Source organism: Prosopis cineraria, unplaced genomic scaffold (assembly GCF_029017545.1).
Source record: "Prosopis cineraria cultivar Desert tree isolate PC_DT_omini unplaced genomic scaffold, ASM2901754v1 PC4, whole genome shotgun sequence".
NCBI classification, from domain to species: Eukaryota; Viridiplantae; Streptophyta; class Magnoliopsida; order Fabales; family Fabaceae; genus Prosopis; species Prosopis cineraria.
The window spans coordinates 10209456-10237331 of NW_026555335.1; the positions used below are offsets into that span (position 1 = coordinate 10209456).

General features: G+C 34.1%; 3 protein-coding genes across 7 annotated transcripts; 1 reads left to right on the top strand and 2 right to left on the bottom strand.

The window, feature by feature from the left end:
* The first annotated feature begins 4048 nt into the window (after positions 1 to 4048).
* Positions 4049 to 10161, top strand: LOC129309868 (mitogen-activated protein kinase kinase 2-like). Its single transcript, XM_054951620.1, has 9 exons — positions 4049 to 4420; positions 4523 to 4607; positions 5634 to 5768; positions 7364 to 7588; positions 7719 to 7901; positions 8008 to 8237; positions 8563 to 8608; positions 8710 to 8810; positions 9798 to 10161. Coding segments are annotated over exons 1-9 (1083 nt in total). The 5' UTR covers positions 4049 to 4343; the 3' UTR covers positions 9799 to 10161.
* Positions 10162 to 11332: 1171 nt separating this feature from the next.
* Positions 11333 to 15010, bottom strand: LOC129309577 (protein phosphatase 2C 53-like). 3 transcript variants are annotated; one of them, XM_054951200.1, is made up of 7 exons: positions 14863 to 15010; positions 13931 to 14433; positions 13184 to 13831; positions 12748 to 13092; positions 12543 to 12648; positions 12129 to 12200; positions 11333 to 11937 (listed from the first exon to the last, which is right to left on the bottom strand). In XM_054951200.1, the coding sequence occupies exons 2-7, from the start codon at positions 14036 to 14038 to the stop codon at positions 11597 to 11599; spliced, it is 1620 nt and encodes a 539-aa protein (XP_054807175.1). In that variant the 5' UTR covers positions 14039 to 14433; positions 14863 to 15010; the 3' UTR covers positions 11333 to 11596. The 3 variants fall into 3 exon arrangements, with proteins under 3 accessions (XP_054807175.1, XP_054807173.1, XP_054807174.1); XM_054951198.1 differs by having other exon boundaries at positions 13184 to 14433; XM_054951199.1 differs by lacking the exon at positions 12129 to 12200 and having other exon boundaries at positions 13184 to 14433.
* Positions 15011 to 18920: 3910 nt separating this feature from the next.
* On the bottom strand, positions 18921 to 25356 carry LOC129309864 (lycopene epsilon cyclase, chloroplastic). 3 transcript variants are annotated; one of them, XM_054951615.1, is made up of 12 exons: positions 24846 to 25356; positions 23995 to 24166; positions 23415 to 23550; positions 23179 to 23289; positions 22975 to 23077; positions 22286 to 22429; positions 22086 to 22193; positions 20826 to 20922; positions 20624 to 20752; positions 20309 to 20386; positions 20096 to 20228; positions 18921 to 19372 (listed from the first exon to the last, which is right to left on the bottom strand). In XM_054951615.1, the coding sequence occupies exons 1-12, from the start codon at positions 25137 to 25139 to the stop codon at positions 19207 to 19209; spliced, it is 1671 nt and encodes a 556-aa protein (XP_054807590.1). In that variant the 5' UTR covers positions 25140 to 25356; the 3' UTR covers positions 18921 to 19206. The 3 variants fall into 3 exon arrangements, with proteins under 3 accessions (XP_054807590.1, XP_054807591.1, XP_054807592.1); XM_054951616.1 differs by lacking the exon at positions 20309 to 20386; XM_054951617.1 differs by lacking the exons at positions 18921 to 19372; positions 20096 to 20228 and having other exon boundaries at positions 20357 to 20473.
* Between the last annotated feature and the right edge of the window lie 2520 nt (positions 25357 to 27876).

The following is a 27876-nucleotide window of genomic DNA, read 5'->3' on the forward strand; positions in this document are numbered from 1 at the left end:
TTAAAATCATTGACTAATTAATTTTTGCGTGTGAAAGTTATAAGCTCCTTATTCTTCTTCTGAGTTATACAACCACTTTTGGGATGACAAAATGCTTCGTCCATCTTAGCCTTCATGCCACTGCCAATGCATACATTGATATCAGAGAGAATTGAAGCCTGCATCAGAGTCCTTGTACCGAAATGCACAGAGCAAGAACGTGTGTGAGTGTCAAAACAAAAAAAACAAAAAAAAGCCAATAGGCCGAATAGCCAATTTTCAAAAATCATATTATACTCCAAAAATTAGGTTGGGAAGAAAAGGTGTTCCACCATCCCATCTCTTCTTTGCGGATGATTTAATTTTATTCAGTGAGGCTTCGGAATCTCAAGTTGAGGTCATTTCTAAAGTGCTACAGCAATTTAGTATCGCTTCCGAACTTAAAGTTAGCTACTCGAAGACTCGAGTATATTTTTTTAGAAATGTTCATTCAAATATGAGGAATTCTATCTATATCAAACTTGGTTTCAAAAGTATTGATTCATTGGGTCGCTAATTGGGAGTTCCCTTCATCAATGGCTGAGTTACTACTTGTACCTACAATTACATCCTAGAAAGATTACATTAGAAATTTTCTGGATGGAAGAGTCACTCCCTCTCTCTGGCAGGTAGAATAACTCTTGCAAAATCAGTTCTTAACTCTATCCCGCTCTTCACAGTGCAAAGCTCTCTTTTGCCTATTTCAACTTGCAGGGCAATTGAGAAAGTGATTAGGAAATTTATCTGGGGGCATACTGAGGATCGCAAGGGAATTAGCCTTGTCAAATGGTCTGACCTCTGTCAGCCCTTGGCAAATGGTGGCTATGGCTTACTTAATCTAGAAAGTCAAAACAAGGCCTTCATCTCCAAGCTGGCTTATAAGATTGTCTCTGAACCAACCTTATTATGGGTACGTGTCCTAAGGGGAAAGTACAGACTTCTTGAAAAATTCTCGCTTGAAGTTCACTAAAGGAATTCCACCTACCTTTGGAGAAATATCTCACAAATTTGGAAGAATATATTAATGTTCATCAAATGGAATCCTCAAAATGAAAAAGATATTAAATTTTGGTCAGACTATTGGGTGGGAGATTATGGTCCATTAAAGCTTCTTGCCTTTACAACATTATTTGATTTTGAGCTTGCAAGACCTATTTCTCACTATTTGGATCATATGAATCAGTGGAGATGGCAGCTTTTTGATCAGATCCTACCTACACATATACTCAGTAATATTGCACAAATTAAAATCAATGGGAATAGCAGTGACCCTCTCTGCAACTAGACACTCACTACTAATGGCAAGTTTAGTATTAATCCTTCTATAGAGCATCCAACTACACCAACTGGAATGATTCTGATAAGAAATGGAAATATATCTGAAAATTACCAATGACTCAGAGGATTAAAACTTTCTTATGGCTATTACTAAAAACAAGCTTCTCACTAATGTTGAGCGAAATAGAAGAGGAATGAGTCTTGATCTATCTTGTCTTTTATGTCCTGCTATAGAATAATCTATTGATCACATTTTCAAGGATTGTAAATTAGCCATTGGAGTCAGGAAGAAAGTCTTGCCAAATGATATGCGTGCTGATTTCTATAGAAGTAGTCTACATCATTGGCTTACAAATCTGCTAACAAGTAAGAGCATGGATATTTCTTGGAAGATTGGTGTTAATGTTTTGTGCTGGAAACTCTGGACAGCTTGCAATTGTGGTATCTTTGCAGGCAACACTTTCACTCCATAAGAGACACTATGCCATGCTAGAATCATTGTTGACCATACTTTAAAGGCTTTCTCTCTTTTCAATACTCTGATGTAATTTTGTTTTCTTGCTTGCTCTCATTTGTCCCTTTCTGTACTGATCCTATGTTTTATTTGGACCTTTGCCTTCTTTTGTCATGATTAATGAATTCCTTTTCACTCAAAAAAAAAAAAGGATTAACTCAACCAAATCAAATGAGTGTCAAGCTCTGATGATCAACTTTTTCCACGCACAAGATCAAAGTGAAGTGAATCACTTGAACTGCGAATCAAAGTATCAATGTTGGGTTTATTTATTTATTTTTTTTAAGATGGCTACTTATTTAAGTTAAATTCGAGCATTTTCTCAAGTTTAAGTTTTTTTTTTGGAGCAAATGTCAGTTTTAAGTTTGGATAGTTTTTTTAAAGATGTTTCTTATTTTGACATGGACTGGTGCTTGGGACTCGGTGATTAAGCAACTGTAATTTCTTTCACCAAAGCCAACATCTGTTGGTAATTTGAGTTAATTATGCTTGCAAGTGAAGTGGGCTCCTTTGTGGTGTTGGGCCTGTTTCATGTCTTATGTTTCTGTCTTCGAGCCTGTCGCTTGACGTGGCACAGCTTGGTTTTTATTCCGCATGCTTCAGGGTGGGGCATTAACTTTAATGTTCGATCCAGCTATATGCTTTCACTGCATCACAAGAATGTTGAATATTCTAAAGTTAGTTTTCTTTTTTCCTTCCAACAACCAGCACGAAATTATTCAAGTGTAAAATAAATATTTAACCACATATGAACTAGATATTTTAATTAAAGAATGAATTAAATAAATTAAAATTAAAATATTATATATTGTTCTCTCCTTTAAAAAATGAGATATTTTTAGTTTTTTAATAAATAATTAATGAATTTTTTTTAAAGATATTCTTAATAAATAAACCACTAATCAACCTTTCACTGAGATATTTTATTAAATAAGAGTAAATATAAAAAAGATAATTTTAATTTAAAGATAGTTTGCTAACTTGTTAAGAGGATAATTCAGGGTGGGGCATTAACTTTAATGTTCGATCCAGCTATATGCTTTCATTGCATCACAAGAATGTTGAATATTCTAAAGTTAGTTTTCTTTTTTCCTTCCAACAACCAGCACGAAATTATTCAAGAGTAAAATAAATATTTAACCACATATGAACTAGATATTTTAATTAAAGAATGAATTAAATAAATTAAAATTAAAATATTATATATTGTTCTCTCCTTTAAAAAATGAGATATTTTTAGTTTTTTAACAAATAATTAATGAATTTTTTTTAAAGATATTCTTAATAAATAAACCACTAATCAATCTTTCACTAAAATATTTTATTAAATAAGAATAAATATAAAAAAATATAATTTTAATTTAAAGATAGTTTGCTAACTTGTTAAGAGGATAATTTAGTTAAAAATATTTTATTTTTCTAATTAAAAACAGTATATAAAATGGTCTTAATTAGAAAACTCTCATGAAAAGGTCATGCCAGAAAAAAGTCGCGAAAAAATGGGGCGAAAGATTTCTCCAAGGAGAAAATTTGATGAAATGAATGCATACTTCATCCCGTTCTATTTAACTTTTTAATTTTACGTTTTACTAAAATTTATGAGAAGAAATGGTAATAGAATTCTTTTAAAATATATAAATAATAATTTAATTTTTTAAAATATCATAATTTCTCTTAATTTTTTAAAATTTTTTATTATTAATGATTTTATATAAATTATTAAATTACTCTTATTAAAAATAAATAATTCACAAGTTTTGTTTAAATATTCATAACTTTTTCCTTATATTCACAATAATACAATAATAAATCATAACTTTACATATTAAATTTTTTATTTTTTGTTTTATTGTTGTGAATATAACAAAAAAATTATAAATATTTAAATAAAACTTATGAATCATTTATTTTCAACAAGAATAATTTGATAGTTTATATAAATTTATTAATAATAGAAAATTTTTTAATAACTTTAGAGGGATTATAATATTTGGAGGGATTAAATTATTATTTATTTATTTTAGATAATTTTTATTGTTATTTTCTCAATTTATAATTATAATAAAATATATTTAGAAATGATAACTTGCAACAATTATTAAAAAAAAAAAACCAAAACAAAAGCAAATCCCCCAGGAGAGAATGGGAAGTGCGCGGGTAAATGGGCGAAAAGTCTGAAAAGTCAATGCGTGCTTTCATCTTCAAACTTCAAAGCTTCTCTATCTTCTTGTTCACCAAAAAAAAAAAAAAAGCTTCTCTATCTTGTTCGTCAATCGTGACTGCTCTTCGCCATCCAATCACATTCCAAACTCACAATATCGTAATTTTAGTACTTCAATCTTTGAATCTCCCAACACTCAAACAAGAATGGTTTTCTTCTAAAAATGCCCAAAGACCGGTCAAGATATTATTAATAGAATTTTCCTTTCGATATATAAATTCAAGGGCAACCCCTTTTCTTTCTCCTCCGGAAACAGTCTGACTCCCTACAATTACTTGAACACCTAACTCGTTCAATCAGAATTCCATAATCATGAAGAAAGCTAGCTTGGGCCTCAATCTCAAGCTCAATGTTCCGCAATCTGAGCAGGTTTCCTTCGCCAAGTTTCTGTAAGTCTCCTTCTCCTCGCAAATTCATCTGGATGAATGAATGTGGTTGTGTCTGTGATTGGCTTTGGCTGATTCAAATCTGGGCTTCTGATAATATTGCAGGACTGAAAGCGGGACGTTTAAGGATGGGGATCTGCTCGTCAATCGGGATGGAGTTCGGATTGTGACTGAGAGTGAAGTCGAAGCTGTAATATATATATATATATATATATTCCAATTCCGTTCTTTTTTCTTTCATTTTTCTTGGTGCATATCCAATCAAATTGCTCCGTGTTTCTTTGAGTGCATTTGATCATCTTGATCATGGGATCTGATGAAATGTTCTGTGTGATGAAAAAAGATTTTGATTTTTCTTAATTTTGACCTCCAAAACCCAAGTGGAGAATTTTTTGTTACTTTACTATATCTTGTCTGTCTTCCTTTTCTCTTAAACCAACCGGAGAATAAGCTGCAAGATGCAAGCTTATGGCACAAAGACTGTGCCCCGCAATCTAGTTTTGATTTTTATGTCAATGCCATTTAAGAAAATGAACCTTTTTAGGGAAGTTTAGTGTGACATTCGATGCATGAAATTAATTGCCTGTGTTCTTCTATCTCTGCTCCATCGGAGTAAATGGCCAATTTTTGATGAATTTTAGATGTGACAGTTGATGCATAAAATTGTCTGGGTCTGTTTCATTTCTATTCCTATACTCGGGCCATAGAAATGATGGGCCTTGACATGGAATGCAATATTGACATAAACAGAGACATCTTAATTATCAATATGTAATTTAATTTAAACATCTACCAACAAAAGATATAATTTAAAGTGTCGAGTCATGTTTAAAATGAGTATCCAGCACGTGCAGGACATGGACGCCGTTTGTTCAAGTGTCAGATCCTTTTTTTCCTTTCCCTCCCTTCTGTATTTTTCTGATAAGAATGGCAGAATGCAAGTCTTGGGCCTTGCTTTTCTGCCACAGCTCTTGCGTGAATGGTCTGAACTAATAGAAAACACTATCATGCTTCTGACCATTTAAATTAGTTCCTCATAAATTATTCTTTCCATGATGGAAAAATGGGGGAGGGGGAGGGGAAGCACCAATGTAATTACTTAGCCTGAAAAATTTCCTATATTTACTTTTATTTTGTAAAAAGTTAGAAACAGAAACAGATGTATATGCTGGCTGAATTCTGACAATCTGTTGATTATGGGTTTAATATCTGTCAGGCACCTCCCATCAGACCAATAGACGACCAGTTAAGTTTGGCAGACATCGACATAATCAAAGTGGTTGGCAAAGGAAATGGTGGGGTAGTGCAACTGGTGCAACACAAATGGACTAATCAGTTTTTTGCACTAAAGGTATGCATACTTACTGCATAGTGCCTACCTCGCTTTGAATGTGCACCCTCTTCTTTTTTTTTTTATATATATTTAATTAACTCTTTCATACTTGTGTTGTCTACTGGATTTCATAATTTCAAAGGCAATGCCTTTCTCTCTTCCATGACATTGTTGCAATGAGCACTAGGATATTTCAGCTTGGTATGATTACTGTGAACTTTATTACTTGTTTTACCATACAATAGCCGTCAGTCAAGGACACATTCTCTTGAAAGTTTCAGACAATGATTTGGTCTCGTCATTATCCCTTTGTATAAAAGCTAATTTTTCAGATTTCAGTCTTTCAGAGTTTGTTTGGAAGAGTTGTGTTTTGTCAAACAGAATATTTGTGGTGTTATTTTGTTCCAAGGGAGGTCATTGGACCTCTTGGAGTCACTGAATACGTTGACTAAGATGCGACCTCATACCTGGAAATTTTATATTTTAATCAATCATTTGATGGGACAATTTAGATTGTGTTCAGAGGACGTTTTCTGAAGTTAAGGCTTGAATATTTAGTTTTTTCACAAGAAATTTAAAGTCTCTTGTTTGTTTGTCCTTTTATTTTCCAATCTCATTATTCACTGCATACATATACGAAAAAAAGTGGGTGTTGTACCTATTGCGGGAAAATGTTAGAAAATAATTTTAGATGATTTGGACACGTATAGAAAAAGATGTGGGAAGCACCGGTAAGAAGAGTGGAATGGTAGCCTTGAGCTTTGTAAAGAGAGGCGGAGGAAGATTAAAAAGAATATTTATGGGAAAAGATAAAAGTGGGTGTGGCATCTATTGGGTATATGAGAAAAGATAAAATACGAAATGAGTATATATGGGAAAAAGTGGGTGTGTTACCTATTGTGGGAAAATGGTAGAGAATCATTTGAGATGGTTTGAACATATATAGAGAAGGCCGTGGGAAGCACCGATAGGAAGAGTGGAATGGATAGTCTTGATCCTTGTAAAGAGGGGCAGAGGAAAACCAAAGATAATATAAATGGAAGTTCTTGAACAAAACCTTTTAGTTAACAATATTTCTAAAAGCTTGGTTGATAATAGAGCACAATAGTGTTGTGTAATCCATGTAGTCGACCCCATCTAGTGGGATGAAACTTGTTGTTGTACTGTTTTGTGTCTCTACAGTCAGACAATCTAATTTGTCATTTTGAAAGTTTTTTCCATATCATTATAGTAGTGAAAGTGTTTAAACTTGTGAAGTAATTTCCTAATAACACGGTCACGATGGGATCCCCAACAGTGAAAAATGGGCTGTGAAGCACTGGATAACAACTCAGGAAATATTCAGGTGGGAGAGGGACACATGGAGGCTTTCTAGGGGAGATTTGAGGAGTTTGTTTGAAGAATGGGAATAAAAAGCAGCTGAGGGAGAAAGAGTAGGCAGAATTTGGGGAGAAGTTCTGGGAGGTTCTAGCCAATTGAAGAACTAGGGTTTATTTATTTTGCCCCATCTATGCTGTAAATTCAGATATCGAAGTCTATTTCCATCTGTTTACAATCTAAAATTTATTTTTACACATTTCATTACTTATGGTACACATTTCACCACAATTTAGGTTATCCAAATGAATATTGAGGAATCCATGCGAAGGCAGATAGCACAAGAACTTAAAATCAATCAGTCAGCTCAATGTCCGTATGTTGTTATTTGCTATCAGTCATTCTATGAAAACGGTGTCATATCAATCATCTTAGAGTACATGGATGGAGGTTCTTTAGCAGATCTTCTGAAGAAAGTTAAAATGATTCCGGAAAAATATCTTGCTGCTATCTGTAAGCAGGTGAGGAGTAAGAAGTTATCTTTCAATATTTCAGACTTAGGCTCGGCTGGATTTTGCTCTTCTGAATAATGCATTTGAGGAGCTGATACCATCAGAATACCTGATTCCTTTCATTTGTTTCGCAATGCAGGTGCTTGAGGGTTTGATATATCTTCACCATGAAAAACATATTATCCACAGGGACTTAAAACCTTCTAATCTGTTAATAAACCACCGAGGGGAGGTAAAGATCACCGACTTCGGCGTGAGTGTAATAATGCAAACTACATCTGGTCAAGCAAATACTTTCATCGGCACATACAACTATATGTCTGTGAGTACGTTGTGTACCTATGTATATTAAATTATCATGTTCCTGGGAACACATAGATGTATCATATTTGCTATGAGACGACTTATCCATTTTGTCTGAATTACAGCCAGAGAGAATCAATGGAAGCCAGAATGGATACAACTACAAAAGTGACATATGGAGTTTGGGACTGTTATTGCTCGAGTGTGCTACTGGGAGGTTTCCATATACACCACCAGATCAAGGTGAAAGATGGGAAAGTATTTTTGAGCTAATTGAAACAGTTGTTGATAAACCTCCTCCCTCTGCTCCAACTGATCAATTTTCTCCAGAATTCTGCTCGTTTGTCTCAGCATGGTAATTACATTCAGTAACTAAATAGTGTAGAATCTTGAGAACCTTTGCCCGCCACAAAATAGAAAAACAGAGGAAAAGGGAAAAGAAAAGACAAGACACTTCTAAAATGTCTGGCCTTTTCTTAGAATAAGTCTGTAGGTAAATAGAACCATAAAGTTAAAGGTAAAAATATGCACCGGACCTTGGAGTTGTATCTTCACAATTCACTGTAAGATTCTTTTCATAATTACACAGAACAAGTCTTTAACTGTTTTAAATTAATACTAAAGGCTGGCAATATTCACGAGGTTTCTGATCCTCCTTTGTCAATCTTCTCTTTGTATAGTTTACAGAAAGACCCAAAAAATAGACCGTCAGCTCAGGATCTTATGGTGAGTGACTATGTGTAGAACTTGTCTATATGAGAACACCTTGTACAATATCCCGTCTGATGTGATGTTGCATGCGTGCGTGTGTCTGATGTGAAATCCAGGGACATCCTTTTGTCAACATATACGGGGACTCGGATGTAGATCTTTCAGCTTATTTCAAGAATGCAGGATCCCCACTTGCAACTGTACCTACTTCTACTTGGTATGTTTCAACCGTTGCCCTTTCTCAAACTGGAAACATAGCCATCTTTCCTTTTGTTTTATGCGCCATTTCCCCCCATATTGTTAAAGATCTATATATATATATATATATATTATAAATTAAAAGATCTACTAATCAATACCAGGACTTTTGCTTCGATATTGAGGGAGTTGTTTGTTAGTGTAAACTCTTTAGCGGTTAGGGAGAAAAAGGAAGAATAGTACAAAATATATATTTGTTCCATAATTGATACAAAAATGTGTCAAGTTTTGAAGTGTGGAAATGAAAGAAAAGTCCTGCTTGAAGATAGGAGGCAATGATGGAGAAAGGGATAGCTGAAGAAACTTTGCATTCACCAACTCATCGGGAAGAACTGATGTAAAACTGGAAACTTACTCTTGGTGTGGGAAATTTTAGATATTTGTTTTACTGGTTAGGCACTAATTGAGGTTTTATTTTGTCAAAATAAGTACTAATGTAGTTGCATAAACTTGATGACAAAAAACATAGCAGCAACCTTCTTTACATACTAGCGTCCAATTCTTATTACTAATATACTCCATCTGTCCCATTTTATAAGATATTTTTGGAGGTGATTTGGTATTTCAAAATATAAAATATTTTCAAAAAGCAGTAAGGTTTCATTAACAATAATTATTCTAATGTTACTTCTCATTATTTCACTCCTCAAATAAATTTCCTTTCCCCTCTTATTTATGAGGGATATTTTTGGAATTTCATAGAAAAATTAAAATTGTGAACTGTATTTGATGAACTCCACTTGTATGCGAAATCCCCCGCCCCCCCCCCCCCCAAAAAAAAAAAACCAATAAATTGGGACAGAGGGAGTATCTGGATTTTATGAGCTTCTTTTTTGGAACAATTTAATATTCCTTAACAGTGGAAATCAGTTGCACTCGTTGGCAGTTTCTGAGGTTTAATTTTTACCTGATATGTAACTGCAGTTTTTGATTCCTCTCTATGCAGATCGTAGAGATTATGAAGGACTTTTTTTTCGTTATCAAGTGAATTCAACGATAGGCTTCTATTATGAGACTTGCTAGTGCCATGATCCACGAGACAGCAATGATTAAAATTTCATTAAAAATATTAGTGCTGAAGATGATCAACGGACACTTGCTGCGAATAGTTTGAATTTTTATGATGGCAACTTAAGATACGTCACTGGTGTTGAGATTAAAGTTGTCAGGTTGTTGCAAAGGCACGTATAAATTTATGCCAAAGGTTTTGAATTCTGTAGTTGTTTGCAAATTCCCTTCTCCCCTGATGCTCTGTCAAGTTCACTTCATTATGAATAATTTTGTTATGGCTTGTCAAATTGCCTGATTCATCTTGGAGTTTCTAAATTACCTGATAAACCAATAATAACCCAGACTCTTTCATTAATAGATATAGTTTGGCTAATTGGTAAAACAACTATAGTTTTAATTGTTTTAAATAATCGGAAGAGAATTTGACAGTGCTCTTTTAGGGAACGTGTTTGGATTGAGTAAGTAATTTTGAGCATTCATTGGCCGAAAACATAGAAATGTGTTACAAAGAAATATTACATAGGAGGATTCATATCTGTCCCCCGATAATGCACATCTTATTAACAGCAGTAATATTAGTGCAATGGGATGAGATAATAGATTCCCAATGTCGAAAACACATCAACAATCAAACATCTTGTGAAGCTGGACGAGATCCTCGACAATTACAGAGTCTGAAGTGTTAAAATAATGTGTTATGGTATTATACAACTAGACGTGTTTCTCTATGTGAAATGTAATATTTATGGCTTATTAGTATTATGATTTGTTATAGGTTTTATGTTATATATTGATTACACACATCATGTTTTGGTTGAATACGTTAAAACCAAGAGATAAAAAATGTTTTTAATTAAAAAAATTAAGGTGCTCAGTTAATTTATTAACGAAAAACTCGCACACATTTTGATTAAAAAAATTTTATGTTATTTAATAATATTGATTATACACATTTGAAAAATTTAAAACGAAGATAAAAAATTATTTTTTTTATTAAAAATTAAGGGGCTCAGCTAACAAATCTAATTTACGTTATTTATTGAAAAGAATGATTTGTAATTCAAAAGGGCATAACATTTATATATTATATGCTCCCTCCATTAAAATATATAACATACTTTTAACTGTTACACTCCTATTAAGTTAATTATTTTTTTAAGTCAATACTATCTTCTCATATGTGCCCTTATTTAATAGGAAATCTCATTTAAAGGTAAAATATTGAGTGATTTATTTATCAAAATTATTTTTTAGAAAACAAGCTCATTAATTACACACTGTCAAACTAAAAATGATTTGTATTTTTTAACATTCAACTTTTAAAAAAATATCTCATATTTTTTAAAAGGAAGAGAGCATGATGTATAAGTCAAGAGACAATTATTTTCTTAAAATAAATAAATAAATTGATAGAAAAATTCCGCGGTGGGGTTGGAACATTGTGCTAATCAATTGTATTGGCCACTTAAATGAAAATAGACGAATAATGAATATTTCCTCTTTAGAGTTGGGCTAACAAAACTCTCACAAAGATAACAAAAACCAAACGAACCTGATCTCATTAATTGCGGTACATACTTAAAATAGTGTAAGCCTATAAGGTGACTTAGCCCTGGCCTGATGATAAAAAACTGACGGGCTACATAACTACAGTGAAAAAAATAATTGCATTATAGTCCTATATCTATGAAATATTGAAATAAAATCCCAGGTAATGGATGGTACTTGATTATGTCATGCCTTGGTCTTAAATTTTCTTTGACCCTTCAAGTCTATCACTATGACAGAAATGTTATCTTTGCTTCCCCTTTGGAGGGCAACTCTAGATAAGTACTCTGCAGCATGCTGCGCCGCAGGATCAACTCCCTCACCCTTGCCCGGCCACGTCGATCCGCCATTGCCATGCTTCTTGTGCCAAAGAAGGATTCGTTTTCGTGCAATCTCGCAGGCTTCTTCATTTGTCATGACATCCCATAAACCATCACTTGCCAGAATGAGGCACTCATCCTTCTTCTCCCGACGAACAAACTTGACTTCTGGTGTAGGAATTATCCATGGCTTTAAGTACCTATCACCTGGTGGCGAAGAAGGAAATTAGATCACAAATTAAAGAGAAGTACAACAAATATTTCAATGACATCCTGCATCCTTCCATAAAATTGAACATTAAGGTATTTTATATGCCCACATGGTGAGAATCTCAATTCTTTATTTGAACCAAATGCTCAATTACCAAGTGAAAAAATAGACAGTTGCATTGTCATACTTTGGTATGGTAATATTGTTGTTGTACTTGTTATTTTCCCATTGATAGCTTTCATGAGAGAATCATCCAATTCTGATATCACATAGAAAGTTTATTAAGGTTCTTTCCTGTCCCAAAATCTCGGTTTCTAGGCAAGGTTACTGGAATATACAAAGTAAAGAACACAATGAATCAATGACGGTGCAGAACTTCATGAATAGGACACTGACGCAAATAATATAGCATTGAATCTATGAAAAATAGCCGTTAAACCATATAACTCGGACATCAAAATATAAAATAACCTAACAACAATGTGCACAGTGCTACGCAACCATAATGCATAGATAAAAGCATGTCGAAAAGATGCCAAAGGTACACATGGTCATGCTTGATGATAGTTGGTAAAAAAAAAAAAACGCCCTGAACACATGCCTATGGACCTTGACACTGCCAAGACACCAAGTACCCGGTACCCATTCCACTGTATGATCCTTCCTCCTGCAGCTTCTATCCGGGCCCATTCATCCTCTCTATTTGGCTACACATGATATAAAGCGAAATTAAATACAAAGAACCATACAATGTGAGCTTCAAGTGAATGACGCAAACAAACTGTAATATGAATAAGATATCTTACTTTGTGATCAGAAGATAGTGGCAGCGCTTCTTTTCCACGACACAAGACTGCTCTTGAATCCCCACAGTTTGCAACTATTAAGTGGTTTTGACATAAAATGACAACCACTGCAGTAGAACCAACAGTTTCAGGAGCAAATGCTTCAATACTGGATTCTGATCCATCGTTATTGTTTCCATTGTTCTCAGGATGTATTCCTCCAACTTCATCATCAACTTTCTGAAAACAACCGGTGAATGCTTCTTTCCAATGGTCCATCCAACTACTTCCATCCAAACTTGAGTCTGCAGCTTGTATCTCCTCAACAAGCACTGAATGAAGACGCTCCTGGCAATAATTAGCAACCTGCAAAAAGAAGTCCTCGGTGAAATGAATCAACTTCAACAATACTCCAGCTTGTACCATCAAAACATTTTGTTGAAACTTGAAAGCATACCTGACAGCCTCCATGTCCATCATAGACAGCAAAAAAGTGGGCATCTAAATTTTCAGTGTTTTCATTCCCAGTATTATCCATTAGCATATGTGAAGGAACTTGCGAAAGATGAGGATTCACTGCAATAGCATCCTCCATCTCCTTTCTCCTTCCACAAATCGACGAAAAGCCCCAAAAAGGTCCAGTATTCAAATCCAAAGCCTTCTGGAAGCCTGGTCTCCACATTTTTTCCTCCATTGGCACCTCAAGAGGTGGAGCAACTAGTTTTGGATCAGACCCATCCGACCCACTGCCATCTTCACTCTCAGGATCCGTCGGAACAGAAACAATGTCTTGCACTGGCTCCAGCACAGTACATGAATTGTTAAAGCTGGACATACCATGGGCATTATCTTCAACGTCCATATTATTGGGTAAATCAATATCTGAAGCTGAAGATTCCTCCCCAAGGATACTGCAATTGTTGTGAGCCACAGATTGAGACCTTGAATCGTGCAGACATTGAATATTAACCCCTAACCTGCATTCATCTTCCTTCCCTCCCTGATTATGGGTTTCATCTGAGAACCAGTTTCCGTTACAATTAATTAACATTTCTGGTCCAAGCGAAGCACCTACCTGATCCTCCTCCCCTGCAGATACTGTAACCTGAAGTGGTGGACAAGAATCAGTATGATTTTCATCACTTCCAACAGATTCACATCTGTCCATCACAGGATTTAATATCAGTGCTGCTGCTGTACTTGCCATAAATTTGAATCCAGCAATATCCATGTGTGTTGCCACTGATGAGTCGCCAGGGATTAAATTCCCAAGACTAAAAGGCACTGCAACCGCCGAAGATATTTCCTCCATAGATTTAATTTGCCTTGTAGCAAAAACCTTATCCTCCTCGCCCACTAGAATATGGAACACTGCTAGCCTCTTCCCAATTTTATACCCTATTTTCTTAGGTCTCTATTCTACATACGTTCACTCTAACATAAAACACCAAGACGCCTATGGCAAGAAATTAAAGGAGCTTAGAACCCACTTCCCTAAGAGACAGTGAAATACACTATTTATTTAGGCAGCAAACTTCAACAGGTTACATTAAAGCTGGGGTGTTATATGATCGATAAGCTCTCAAGATTATTTCCGAATTTCACCTGATTTTGGACCTGCTTGTTCAATCACTACCAGCGAAAAGGGACACAATCTATTGTATTAAAATCTTCTATTTCTACTTCCTCACCAACCCCTTCGGTCCCCTGGAAAAGAAGGCAATCGATGATTCAAGAACCGTATCAAAATAATGGACAAAGTCAATGCCTTGTCTCTCTCTAGCAAGCATAAAGACGAGGGAATGGGGTTGTTAACAAGCAAATAATAACAAGAAGAAGGACAACATAATAACAACAATAAGCAAACAGTTAAAAACCGCCCAATCAGTACAAAAATGGGGACAGAAGTTCCCTATATCTGAGGCAACCCATGCCATCCATTGAAATTTCAATGGGTTTTCCTCCCTTGTGTTACTTTCATATGTCAACCCACACCAAGTATCTCAATTCTCAATAATTCAGAACAAGATGTCCAAATGCATCATTAAAACTCCCACCCACTTGAACAAATCAAAAAGAGATAAATCTCTCAAGACAGTGAAAGCAAAGACAACTTCGTAATCCAGTGTCGCTTACCTTTCTCAAAGCGAAAATTCTGCGCGTGGAGGGACAAGGAAGGTTATGGTGAGGGGTGAGGCCTCCACGAGGGTATACAGTTATTTATAATTTATTGGTTGCATTTCTCTGAGTTCAGACGACAAAAGATGCCTGCTTTATTTTTCCGTTCGATTACATATTCTCTTTATTTTAATTTAAGCTCTTTTTATATTTTCTTAAATATGAGCGTCTCTCTCACATTTTTTTTTATTTTAATTCCATTCCATTACATTACATGTTAAGCTAGTTCTTTAATTTTATGTTATACTTTATTTTTTCCCTTTAATTTAATTTATTTTGATTTATCCTCTTGTTATCACTTGAAATTATATTTCCATCCCTTAATTTTATTTAATTTTAAATTATTTTTTAATCTGATACTATACTTTTACTTTCGTCATTTTAAGTTTATTTTGTTCTAATTTTTAAGAAAATCCAAAATTTTCATCCTAATATTGTTAAATTGTAATGATTAACAAAAAGCTTGTGTAACAATAGATGGAAACAGAATTTAAAGTATATTTAAGAGATTAAACTAAAATTAGAAATCATAGATCTAAAAAAATTTTAGAAAATAAGATCAATACTAACTAATAATAAAAATAAAAAATATCATATTTTTCCCTTAAATTCATTTACTTAAATTTTGTATTGAAAAAAATAAATTCAAAAATTCAAATTATATTTCGATCATTTAACTTCCTTTTTTAAAAAAAAAAGAATAATAGCTTTTCTCCCATACAAAATCTTTCAAGGCCAAAAAAAGGGGGAAAAGAAAATCCTTCCATGAGCCTTTCCACTTGTCCCTTTTGTGTATTGGACTGGATTTTGGCAAATAAATATCCTAATCTTGATTAGCTTTTTTTAATTCCCAATTTAGATGTCAAAGTCTTTGTAGGTTGCTGTACCAATCGCCCTCTCTCTCATCCATTATGGACTTTATTACTCACTTTTACAATTGCACACTGAATATTTATATTAATAATAATTATTATATTAATGTAATGCACAGTCATGTCCATGTGTCCACATTTCATTCTTTCTTTAAAATACTCATCCCTTGCATAACATGTGCAGATCACCTAAGTTCAGCAAAAACTAACCAAGCAACATCACTTAGCAAAATTCACACCTAGAGACCCTAATCTTATAATTTATGTCAATCTTGATTAATACTAATTTTTTTTCTAAATTTTTGTAGATGACTTCCTTTTTATCAGTCAGTTTGGCGTTTGTTATATGTTCATTAATTGTATTTTAGGTTAAATAAAAGAGACTCAATACTTTGAATTTAAATATTATGAATGAAAAATATCGGCATTGAAAAAACTATTGCTCAATAAAGTTTGATTTGAACTAGTTTATCTACAATCAAGAAAAAATATTTGTAATTTGTAGTTCCTGAAAATATTTTGTAATTGCTCTTAACCTTTTATATAAACTAGGATGGGAACACGAGTACATGAAATTCAAGACATACTATGTCGTTTATACGTAGTTCTATGAATAACGTTATTTTCTACAATTTTTGTAGGTATATTGGATTGGATGGAAGAGTATTGGACATTCCAAGGAAAAATAGCCTAATTAAATTATATGAACTTATAAGTATAATTTATTAAATTCATAAATTCAAGAGAGTTTATTTACAACCCCGAAGGCCAACAATAATGTGGATTTAAATTTTTGTTGATATGCAAATTTTGGTAAGTTGTGAGTATTTTTTATAAATGTTCTTCGAATTACGAGACATGTCTGCATCAAATGAGTCTCAAAACTAAATCAAATGTAAATATATATATATATATATATATAGTAGCAGTTAATTCAAAATAGAAGAAATTAAAGGGATGCATAGAGTGAATGAGATGACGTGGAAGAGGGTAAGAGGGAACAAACCCCAAGTGGCAAGGGGAGATGCATGTACCAAGGAAACACCCAAATTCGGGAGAAATGAGATGAGGGGGATGAAGAAACACTGTTAATTATTAATTATTAAAAGACTCTATGGAAAAGGAAGTGCGTTGAACCTTAGAAGAATAGAAGAAATGAAGAATGACCATTCTTGGTAATATTTAATAATAAAAATAAAAGAAAAGGGCACATGTATGCATGCATAGTATAAAACATGATCGACACGTCAGCTTCGATCCTTGTGCTCATCATGATTTAGCGCCACGTGTTCTCTTTCTCTCTGGTTCTACCACCCACCGACCATATCTTCTCTTTCATTCAATTCACGTCGACACATTCTCTGTCTCTGTGTCTCTCAAATGCATTGCCTTCTTTAAACTAAGAGGAAAAAAAAAAAAAAATTCGTTCCTTAATCAATTTCGATTAAGGTCGTGTGGTTTTATGATTAAGGATTAGTTCTCATAAAGTGATAATCATGACCACTTGTATATTTAAATATAACAATTTCAAATTATCGAACTAACCAGTTTAAAAGTTATACCAGTTTAATCAAAAAATTTAAGTTTGATTTTTGAAAATGTAGCAAGAATAATAATAATGAACCTTTCATCCAAAAGAATTCCAAATTAATTCAATTTGAATTAGTTTATGTCTAGTAAAACTCTTAGACAAATATAAAATATTAGGTGCTCTACACAAAATAATGCCAACTTAACAAGGATAATTTTTTCTGACAAAAAAAAAATGAGGATATTTTTTAATAAATGTAAGGAGTAATGAATAGTTGTTTCTTTTATATTTATGTCTGAAAAAGACTCTCATTTATTTATTGTAAAGATATTCTAAGGAGTTTTTTTTCCCTCCCAAATTTTAAGCATGAATAAATAACTTTGTTAGTGTTCAAATTTAATAAAGGCATAGGACGCATAATCTCTCTATTTTCTTTATTAATGATGATGATGATGATGATGATAAAGAAATGGAAAGGTTTCAGGTGTGAACACAGACCAAAATCTAAAGTCATGAGTTATAGAAAAAATTTCTCGGCGGAACGAAAGGCCATCTGCGTGTTTAATTTTATCATTCACATGATCTATGCTCTAGTCATGATGCGAAAAAATACGTTACATTTGTTCTCAAAATCTCTCTTATTATTGGAATATTCAGACAAATCTAAAATGTTCTTGTGGATTATGGATTATAGACAAGGGACCGACTTGCTTCAAAACGCAATTCTGAATTCATCATCATCAGCGTATATGGAGATAATATTGAAAATAATTTAAAAAACTTGGAAAACTAAAATTTCTGGACATGCCAATCAATTGGATAAGGGGACTACTCGTGGACTAGAAAAGTGCAATAACAGAGAGGAAAAGGAATTATAATCCCACAAATGTTGGTTGATTGGTGCACGAACATAGTCAACAGATCCAATCATGAAAGTCACAAGTGATGATCAACCTAAGACGATTGATTAAAGTCGAAGTTAAATAAGGTTGGTAGGGGCATGATGTTAATCAAGCAGTCTTTAATCTAAGACTGGCTAATTAGTCAAACTTGATAGCCTGTTGATCCTTGCAAGCAATTGAATTGTCGCCTAAAAATGTTCTGAAAGATCAAACATTTTGTCACTTACAACCACCAGATAATTGCGTGTCTCTTTTTGAAATTTAGTTATTTGAGTTTAATTATAAGAATGTAATTTAATGTAAAAAATATTATAAAATGGTATATTGATTCAAAATTTATAAATAATTGGCCACTTCAAATAAGGGCCTGTTTGGCTAACTGGAATGAGATCAATGTAAATCAATTTAGTTTTATTTGAAAATCGGAATTTCTAATGTTGGATATTAGAAGTTGCCCGAGGCGGAGCTCCGAATCCTAGTTCGTAAGAGGACGATCGCAATGACACCTAGTTTGATATTACGGTTCTGCCCATGTTGTGTTGGTGAAAAATTCATATGATCATCGCAGAAGGGACATTTTTGGCAGACCGATACGAAAAGAGTGTTATTGACACCAGTTTTTTGTGATCATGCCATGATCCTCTTCTGTAAAAGACAGATTAGCATCTCATGATCCCATGGAAGCGATTAAAAATTGAATATTCCTGCATATTTATAAATCCCAAATATATCAGTTTATTCCTCTTCTGATTTTCTTGTAATAACAGCACTAACCATTCCGTACTCTGTAAGGAACTATTGAGGGGACTCATACAATCGACAAAATGGTTTCAACAAAAGTACCAAATGGACACACATGCTGCTCGATACAAAAGGTATGTGGAACTTAAAATTATAGACATCTACACAAGTGCCTACTGATATCTAATAGAGTTCCTGATGCAATCTAATCTCCAGATATATATATATATATATATATGGAGCTAATGTATGGATTCTATATGGTTAAGTAGGTCCTTATCATGGTTGACCCGGTGGGATCTGAAAGTAGGTGTCTCACAAGTAACATTCTCAAGTTATTTGGTGCTACAATGAACATGTAGAATGCAAACAACATTAGATCTGTTGAAGAGAGGGTCGAACCAAGAAATCCTTGCCACATCCTGTAATAAAAACAAATTTAACAATTATTCCATATCATCTTTCATACTTGAGGCAAGATGTGGCCTTATTCAACAATCTTGTGCACATGGTCACCAATAGAAGATGATCAGACAAACTTTTAAGGCCTGCACCTAAACTTTTTTACAACATCAATCCTAGCCACTTATATATTCATTGAAACATGATACCATCTCTAGCCACGGAACTACATGATAATTTCCGAGGGCCTGGAGACTCAGACAGTTTAATTGGCACCGATACAGATACAGAGATGCAGAGTCTGGAACCTCGTGCTGTGAAGTTATTTTAAATCGTATCCATTCTTCAAATATTTCATATCCATTTTGGCAGCTACCCAACCATGCTTTGTAAGATACTCATTTTCAACATTGGAAGATCTGGGTGGTAGGGGTACGAGAAGTTTTAAATTTAATGTCACTTGAAGGGGGAATAACAAATAACAAAGACTCGTGGCTTTTGATGAGGCTTTCTTTTGGCTTTCACGTACTGTAGGAAAGACAACTCGATTATTTTATGGGACGAGACCGAATTTGAATAGCTAAAACTACAGATATGGTGAAGGCTTTTGCTAAGCCCTTCGCATGTGTTTAATTTTCTACCTACAAAATGATGCAACAGATCCTAGCCACATTATACACAGGGAGAACATCATAAATCAAATTTCAAGATATCTATCACAAATGAGAGAAAATAGATCATACCAATCAGGTAAGCGGAAGAAAGTGTGAAAGAATGTTCTAATGCCCTCAATGTCCAGCTCCAGAATTAATGCCAGTCCGAAGAGAAAGAATGACCTCTGCCGTTTCCTTTCTTGTGGCCAAAGTGCATCCCAAGCTGAAAATAATGAGAACATAAATGCATATATAAGTGGAAAATTCCACTTCCATGCTTCAACTGACCAAGTATGCTCTCACATATTGGAATGTCCCCTCCATCTCTATCTCCAAATACGTATCTTGAACTCTTGCACATTAACGCAGGACAGTGTAGCTCTTCGTATGTTAATAAGTGAATACTTGAGCGAATTTCCAATGGGCAAATACATAAAGCAACTTAAAAAAATTCCTACAAAGACCGACCTAGATAAAAATTGAGATTCGTTGTTATCAAAATTAACAAATGTCATGCGGTCAGCCCAGACTAAGGGGACCAAAAAAAAAAAAAATCGAAGCAAATACTTGGTTATGGCAGATTTAAGCGTCAAATTTTTTTTAAAAAAAATTGATTACCTTGTGCTGATAGATTCTTGTTACTTTTTTCATGGGTAAGAATGTCCATTGAATGACCCCCTCTCAAGATAGTAGCAATAACTGAAGCATATTTTGGAGCCTCTGACAAAGATCTGACTACTGAGTATCCTGTTAAATAAAATGATGAATATAGGATCGATAAAACATAATCATGAAATGAATATAAATGATCATGACATGCCTGTAGCCGGATGAACCATGCTGGCAGCAGCACCAAATGCAAGGTTCTTTTGCTCTGTATTTGGCAAAGATCCACCAACTGGGATATACGACCACTCCTGCATAGAAATACATACATATAGCAGTAATTTTTTGGGTAATCATAACTAAGATTCGGATACAAATAGAGTTCATTTATAAACTTCTAATTGGCCAAAAAAATTAGACCTAAATATAACAATACAACTTGTCTATATATAATTGTTTCAAAAACCCAAATATAATCTAAAGGATGGTTAGAAAGTGAGGATGCAAAGCAACATTGTTATCAATGGAGCACAGGACATGCAAGACTGGTTACAACAGTAAGCTGGACCGGAAGACTTTCAGTTCCACTACTTCTATCCATCATGGCACTAGGCTTACAGTACAACAACAAAAACAACAACAAACCTTATCCTACAAGGTGGGGTCAGCTATATGGATTATATGATGTTATTGTGCTTTATCATTTATTAAGTTTTTAGAAATATTGTTAATCAAAAGGTCTCGATCAACAACTTTCAAAAGTATTCTCTTTGACTTTTCTCTACCTTTTTTGACAAGGCTCAAAGTCATCTATTCCACTCTCTTCACAGGTGCCTCCTGAAGTCTTCTTTGTACATGTCCAAATCACCTCAAACAATTTTCTATAATTTTTCCTTCAATAAGTACAATGCCCAGTTTTTCCCGTATTCGCTCATTTCGAATTTTGTCTTTACATGTATATCTGCATATCCATCTTAATATTTTCATCTCTGCTACTCCAACTTTATACTCTTGCTGTCCCGTTAAAGCCCAACATTCACTACCATATAATATTGCTAAACCTATAGCATTTCGATAAAACTTCCCTTTAAGTTTCTTGGGTACCTTATGATAGCAAATAACTCTTTTAGCCTTTCTCCAATTAAACCACCCAGCTTGTATTCTATATACAATATCTCCATCAATTTTCCCATTATGTTGAATAATCGCTAGAGAAAAAAAATCAAGTATCAAGTAATTCCACCAAAGAAGCATAAAGCCATAAATTCGATTCCTTTTAGGTGCCACAAATACCACCAATCAAATGCGATAGGAGTAAGGAATGCAAGATTTGTACAGTGAAATAACGATATTAATGTGCCTATCAGTAGTATAGTATATAGTACGAGGCACAAAAGCTTTTATTTGACATCAAGTAGATAAAAACGAAATGACACTCATTAATTATGAATCTTAATATTGCCAGTGCTATTACCTCTTCATAAATTTTTTTGATTCTGATCCCCATGGTATTTAATCTCGAAAAGAGCTTTTTCTTCAACAACTCAAAAGGCATGGCATCCTTCGAGGCCAAGCAGGTTTCCTGTGTGTGACAATTTTACATAAATTGACATAGAATTTTAGCAGTCAAGCAAAAAAAAAAAAAACCACCATGCTGAAGAAGATCGAGCAAACCTCAAAGAACAATCTTGTAGGAGACATAGGCATCACGTAAAGAAACGTTGGATAGTTTGTTTCCAGACATGGCACATTTTGCTTCATGTAATCTCTGTAATCCATGAAAACCATCAAGTTTGGATCGTAAGGATTGTTTTCCACCTAAAAGCATGGCCAAGAAACGTTCATCACCATTAGTTATAATTTTTATTACCTCATTATTTTGGAACAGGACACTTCAAAAGAAGAAAAGAAAAAACCATTCACCCAAAAAAAAAAACAAGGGAGAATATCATTGAAGGACTCTTGAAAAGAATTTAATATCTGATAAGGACTTTTAACAAATAAGCATTCACAATTAACAAGTAAAGTTTAAGTTTTAACAAGTATCTAATCCAGATCCTTGTCATATATTAAATTCTTTCAGAGGTCTATTATTGATATTTTCCCAAAAAACAAACTGTTATATCCTATTTTAAGGCAAACTCCAGAGCAACACAAAGAACTGGTCGGTTTTGAATATTTAGTACTAGTATTTAGAAGAACTCTATTGTTCCCAAAGACAAAACATGAAGGACGGGGGAAATGGAGCTTAGCGAAATTAGAGGAAGGCCACGCTTGAACTCATTTCAAAATGAGAGAAATTTTTTAATGACAAAATCATCAACCAAATTAGAAAGTTGTATACCATTGACCTAGCCTCCTACCTCAACCTCCACACCATAAGCTGTTTGGACGGACACTTTTGGACCCCCAACCTCATACTGCAACAACTTCCCTGAAGCCGCTCCCGATGCAACAGTAACAAGCCTATAATAACATGTCAGAAGCTTCAATAAATAACAAAGTGGTAGACAAATTTCATCACTGAATGGGTACAAAACTCAAAAGCAAGAAAATCTGTATTGTACCTGCAAGGCACTATAATATCATCTTCACATACAACATTACTATAGCCATTGCTAGCTTCAACAATCCTTTCTACTCTTGAGCTAAGATACGAGACACCTGACTCGACACACCTAGGGAAAATTAATATGAATCATAAATATAACAAAACTAAATTGAAGATTTGTTGATAGGAAGTTATATCATTATATAAAATGAAAGTGATGTAATAATACATTTCAAACAGTCTTACTCTTACCTTTTCAATAATTCTTCATGAAGCAAGTGTCGACTGACGCGTCCATAAGCACGGCCAATCAAAACGGGATCCTTGTCATCAAGATATACAATAGTATCCTGCCAAACGTGCTCTATACAACCTTCAAGTCCAAGACCTAAAATCATACTGAAGCATGTTCATTTATACGTAAGTGAAAATGAATTCATGCTCTTGTCAAAAAGATGTGTGCGTGTGCTTGTGTTTGTTATTTTTCAGGGCATAATGCCCAAATTGAAAATTATCAAGATAATTCAGAATTCACAAGTTCATTAGAAAACAGCATGCACAAATGCTTCTGAATGAACTTTGAATCTTCGATAGGCAAGTGATATATCAATTCAATGAAAACGGGAATTTTCAGAATTACAATTTGCTTTCTGATAATCGAAAGGTAACAAACATCATGGCACGAGTTTGTGAACATATAAACATCCTCCGCATTCTTTTATTTAGTTGATTTATAACTTTGTTGCTCACTGCTCAGGCGATATTAGAACCCAAAAAAAAAAAAAAGCGATACAAAAACAATATCAGCAGAATGAAGGAACAAGAATAGTACCTTTAAATTCATCCTCCCACACGCCATAATTATTTGTAAAAGGAAGATCTGGACCAATAAGTCCAACTGTTATCCCTAAATTGGCAGACTCTGCAGCCAAAGCAAGACCAGCTGGACCACAACCAATAACTACTAGATCCAGTATATCACCTCCAATAGAGATTGGTTTTAACTGCAAAACACGGCATTTCAGAAAGTAATAATCAAAGGTCCTAAAAACAATTATATTTGTAAACCAGTGTCAGAACCCAAATAACTGAACAAGGAAAGCTACCTTTGCCTCCAAAATAAAGCCAGTTATCAGCCCAAAAAAAAAAAAAAATGTTCGTGCTTGGTAACATTCAAAATAAATCCAAATGAGGTTTCACGTCATTTTAAACCTTTTTTTTTTTTCAAATTATAGTAAGCAGGGGACCCCATGCCATCCGTAAAGCCAAGCAGAAATAAAGACTAATCACAATATCGAGGCATCCTAAAAAGAACAGTAACCCCTACTGAAACAGAACAAAAATAGTGGAATCACAAATATCACTGAAGAGCAAAAATAACGATGGTGGAATCTAATTGAAAACTTGAAACTAACAATCCCACAAAAAGAAAGCCATATACAGTTAGAAGGAGCTTCTGTAGATGATGTCAGCTCCAACGACAGAGAGCAGAACCCTCTGTCAGAGACTCCATGATGATTATCTACTGTTACAATCTTATCCTTTCATATTTGACATTAACAGAGTGCAAATGCAGAAAACAGGAAACTCCTATCCAAACCTGATCCAACATACAAGACTAAACATTTCAATCAAATAATGATCAAAAACCACTAAAACAGAGCTTTAAAAGGTTAACTAAACCTTATCCACAAGCTTGGACTGTTTTTCCATAGTTTTGTTCTGCTGCATTTGGACGAAAACAAGTTCAGACCCACCAGCCTTGACGTAATCTTCCTCATCAGCGAAATTCTCATCAACGGCCACCAAACTCTCACTTCCCGCACGGGCTTCCACACGCAAACAACGTGAACGGCACCAATAGCCATCCCCAGAGAAGAAGGTTGGTCTTCTCAAAAGCTCCTTCTTCCTCGCCCTCGAAGATGAACCAAAAGAAACCGTCATTGCCGCGAAGTTTCGAGCAGCAACACACTCCATTGTTCCAGAAAAAGGAAAATTCTCCTGGGATTTAAGCCACGTTTAGTAGTTACCAATCTTGGCTCCTCCTGAGCATGGCATTGAAGCCACCATCACTACTCACACGCTGATGAAGTCAAAGGACGACGCCGTTTGGGAGCAGGAGTGCTGAGGTTGCTTGTGTGACTGGGAATGCAGCGAGGAATTGTGAGGGATTTTGGGATAGACCAGTGGAAGGAGGGAGTGAGGGAGGGAGGGAGGGTGTTATGGACTTATGGTTAAGACCGGCATCAGGAGGATGCCACGTGGAGAGCGAGGATTGGGTGGAGGTTGGGAAAAAGCTACCCCTTATCAGAAACGAATCGTTGCTCATTGCAAGGCCAAGAGACGATGGAGGGAAGATGTGCGAGACAGGAAAGGAATCTCAACCGTCCGTTCTGAAGGGCTTATAATTTGTACGGTCCATATTTGGGTAATTCACTCAGGGGCAATGATCTTCAATCTTTTTTCTATGTAGGCTACTATTTTTTTTTTTTTTCACCAAAGTAGCCAAGTAGGTTACCTAATTTTCACAATTGATTTTCATAGAATTCTATAGATTATACGTGAGATAAAAAAATTCAAATTAATTTGACCACTACTACTGTAAAACACTGGGTAACCCACTTGATATTAGGGTAGGCTTCCAATAATCCTTCAATGAAGCATCAATGCACAAGTGTGTGGTCGGAATTAATGACTTCCCAGGATCTCTAATTATCATTTCTCCATCTTTCTTTGAAAATGGTGCAGAAGAACCGTGATAGTTAGACTTTTTTAACCTTTTAATATTTTAGATCAAGCAAATAAAATAAAAAAATTAATTTTTTAATTCTTGAAATTTAAACTTATTTAAAATCCAATTCTTCAATGACTAATTGTCAACAAAAAAATATCAATAAAAAACTCCTAAAAAAAATTTAACAAAGATATAGACAGATTGAATATTTATCAAAACTTAAACTTTACTGGTTAACTGTAAATGTTCTCTTGTTAGAAATTCTTGTTAAATATTAAATTCTTTCAAGAGTTTTTTAAATGATATTTTTCATTCCTTTTATTCTATATATTTTCTCCATTTAAAAATATAAAGTATTTTTAATCGAGGCACCTATTAAACACCCTACAATAATATATAAAGTCATTATTAATAGAGGCACTTTTGAAAAAAAAAAAAAATGATTACACCTCAAAAGATTAAAAATATCTTATGTTTTTAAATATTTAACTCCTCAAAAAATATCTTATATTTTTTAACAGAGAGAATATTATATTTTCATTGTTTTTCATACGAAAACACGTGTCATGTATACTTGATGTTTCCTTCATTTCTATTTTCATTTGTCGCACTCGCACCAGATCAAATCAAAGAACTGAATCAAAGCAGCAATTTCCTCGGGCATCATCTTCATTCTGTGAACTCGTTTGATTCAGTAATTCTATATGTAATGTTACTCAAAACTCGAAAGCACCATGGCCTCTGCTCCAACATCCACCAACTCAGCAGCAATAAGTGGCGGATAGAAACTGTTCAGCTGGTCGAGCGGAGAAAGGAATTTCATGGGTTTCAAGGAATTCTTTGGCAACTTCAGCAATGGAAGTGAGCACACAAGGAACAAAGCCGAGGAATTCTTTGCTGTTAGTGCTTGTTTTCTGCAAGTATTGGCTATGACGATGCCACTTTAATTAAAGGATAAAAGGAAAAAAATTAATATTTAATTCTCATATTGGACTTAAAATAGAAACTTCAGCCCAATAGGCATAACTATGGCTAAAGACACAGGTAGCCAAAAGAACATAAGTTGGTCCACTATCCAAAAAAGAGGGGCGTGACACCCATGAGCCTAACTTAATCTTTAAGACTTTGGATGACTAAACATATAAGACCATTGAAGAAATATGGTGTGTCATGCCATGAATCTTGCAGCCCGTGCTACTAAATCCTTGTTATTTCATGAACGAGCTTCAGATTTTGTGGGATAACAATGTCGATTGAAAATTTATAAAGGAGCAAAAGATTGCAAAAAAAGGACACAAACAATCAATCATCAACATCTATATGTCAATACTTTTAGTATTTTTACTTTGCATTTCCAAATAGTTTCTATAATTATTTTCAGCTTTGTAGCCCCTATAAGTTTGTACATTGCATATTTATTAATCAAACACTCATTTATTATGATCTCTTTACATCTTTACATTTGGGTAAAATGTGATAAAGAAGCTTAGGAACTCTTTTTTATCTTTCAAGGTTTAACATCTCTAATACACCTGACACTTTTGTTATTTGTAGGAGAACACAAATATAAATGGGGTGCATGCTCTAGGAACACCATCAACATCCTAGATAGAGGCTTCAACTTGTATCTTTCTTGATTGGCCCAATCTTGTCTCAATTATATTAGGACGAGTCTTGTCTTAGTTCGAAAACGATCAGAATAAAATTTTATGGGACAAGACGGGAAAGTAGTTTGAGACAGGATGAGATACGAGAGTGCCCTCGAGATGTCTTATCCCATTCAAATATTATATATGTGTGTGTGTATTATTTTTTATTTTATAAATATACATTAAATATATTAATTATATTAATATAATTTATACTTATACTAATTATATCAATTATAATTTCAATACATGTAATTCTTATTTAAAATTAAAACTTTTTTATATTAATAATTTTAATGATACAGAGTTATGGACTTATGGAGTAAGCAAT

Excerpts from the sequence above, each read along its gene's own strand:
- LOC129309577 (XM_054951198.1), bottom strand. The coding sequence starts at position 14,038 with ATGGAGGAAATATCTTCGGCGGTTGCAGTGCCTTTTAGTCTTGGGAAT. Across the intron at positions 12,201-12,542 it reads GGCAGTGTCAAGGTCCATAG|AATTGGATGATTCTCTCATG; the intron begins GCATGTGTTCAG and ends ATGTGATATCAG. Across the intron at positions 11,938-12,128 it reads AACAATATTACCATACCAAA|GTGATAGGTACTTAAAGCCA; the intron begins GTATGACAATGC and ends CTTCGCCACCAG.
- LOC129309864 (XM_054951615.1), bottom strand. The coding sequence starts at position 25,139 with ATGGAGTGTGTTGCTGCTCGAAACTTCGCGGCAATGACGGTTTCTTTT. Across the intron at positions 22,430-22,974 it reads CTTATGGTGTGGAGGTTGAG|GTGGAAAACAATCCTTACGA; the intron begins GTAGGAGGCTAG and ends CCATGCTTTTAG. Across the intron at positions 22,194-22,285 it reads CTACAAGATTGTTCTTTGAG|GAAACCTGCTTGGCCTCGAA; the intron begins GTTTGCTCGATC and ends TGTCACACACAG.
- LOC129309868 (XM_054951620.1), top strand. The coding sequence starts at position 4,344 with ATGAAGAAAGCTAGCTTGGGCCTCAATCTCAAGCTCAATGTTCCGCAA. Across the intron at positions 4,421-4,522 it reads GTTTCCTTCGCCAAGTTTCT|GACTGAAAGCGGGACGTTTA; the intron begins GTAAGTCTCCTT and ends ATAATATTGCAG. Across the intron at positions 5,769-7,363 it reads ATCAGTTTTTTGCACTAAAG|GTTATCCAAATGAATATTGA; the intron begins GTATGCATACTT and ends ACCACAATTTAG.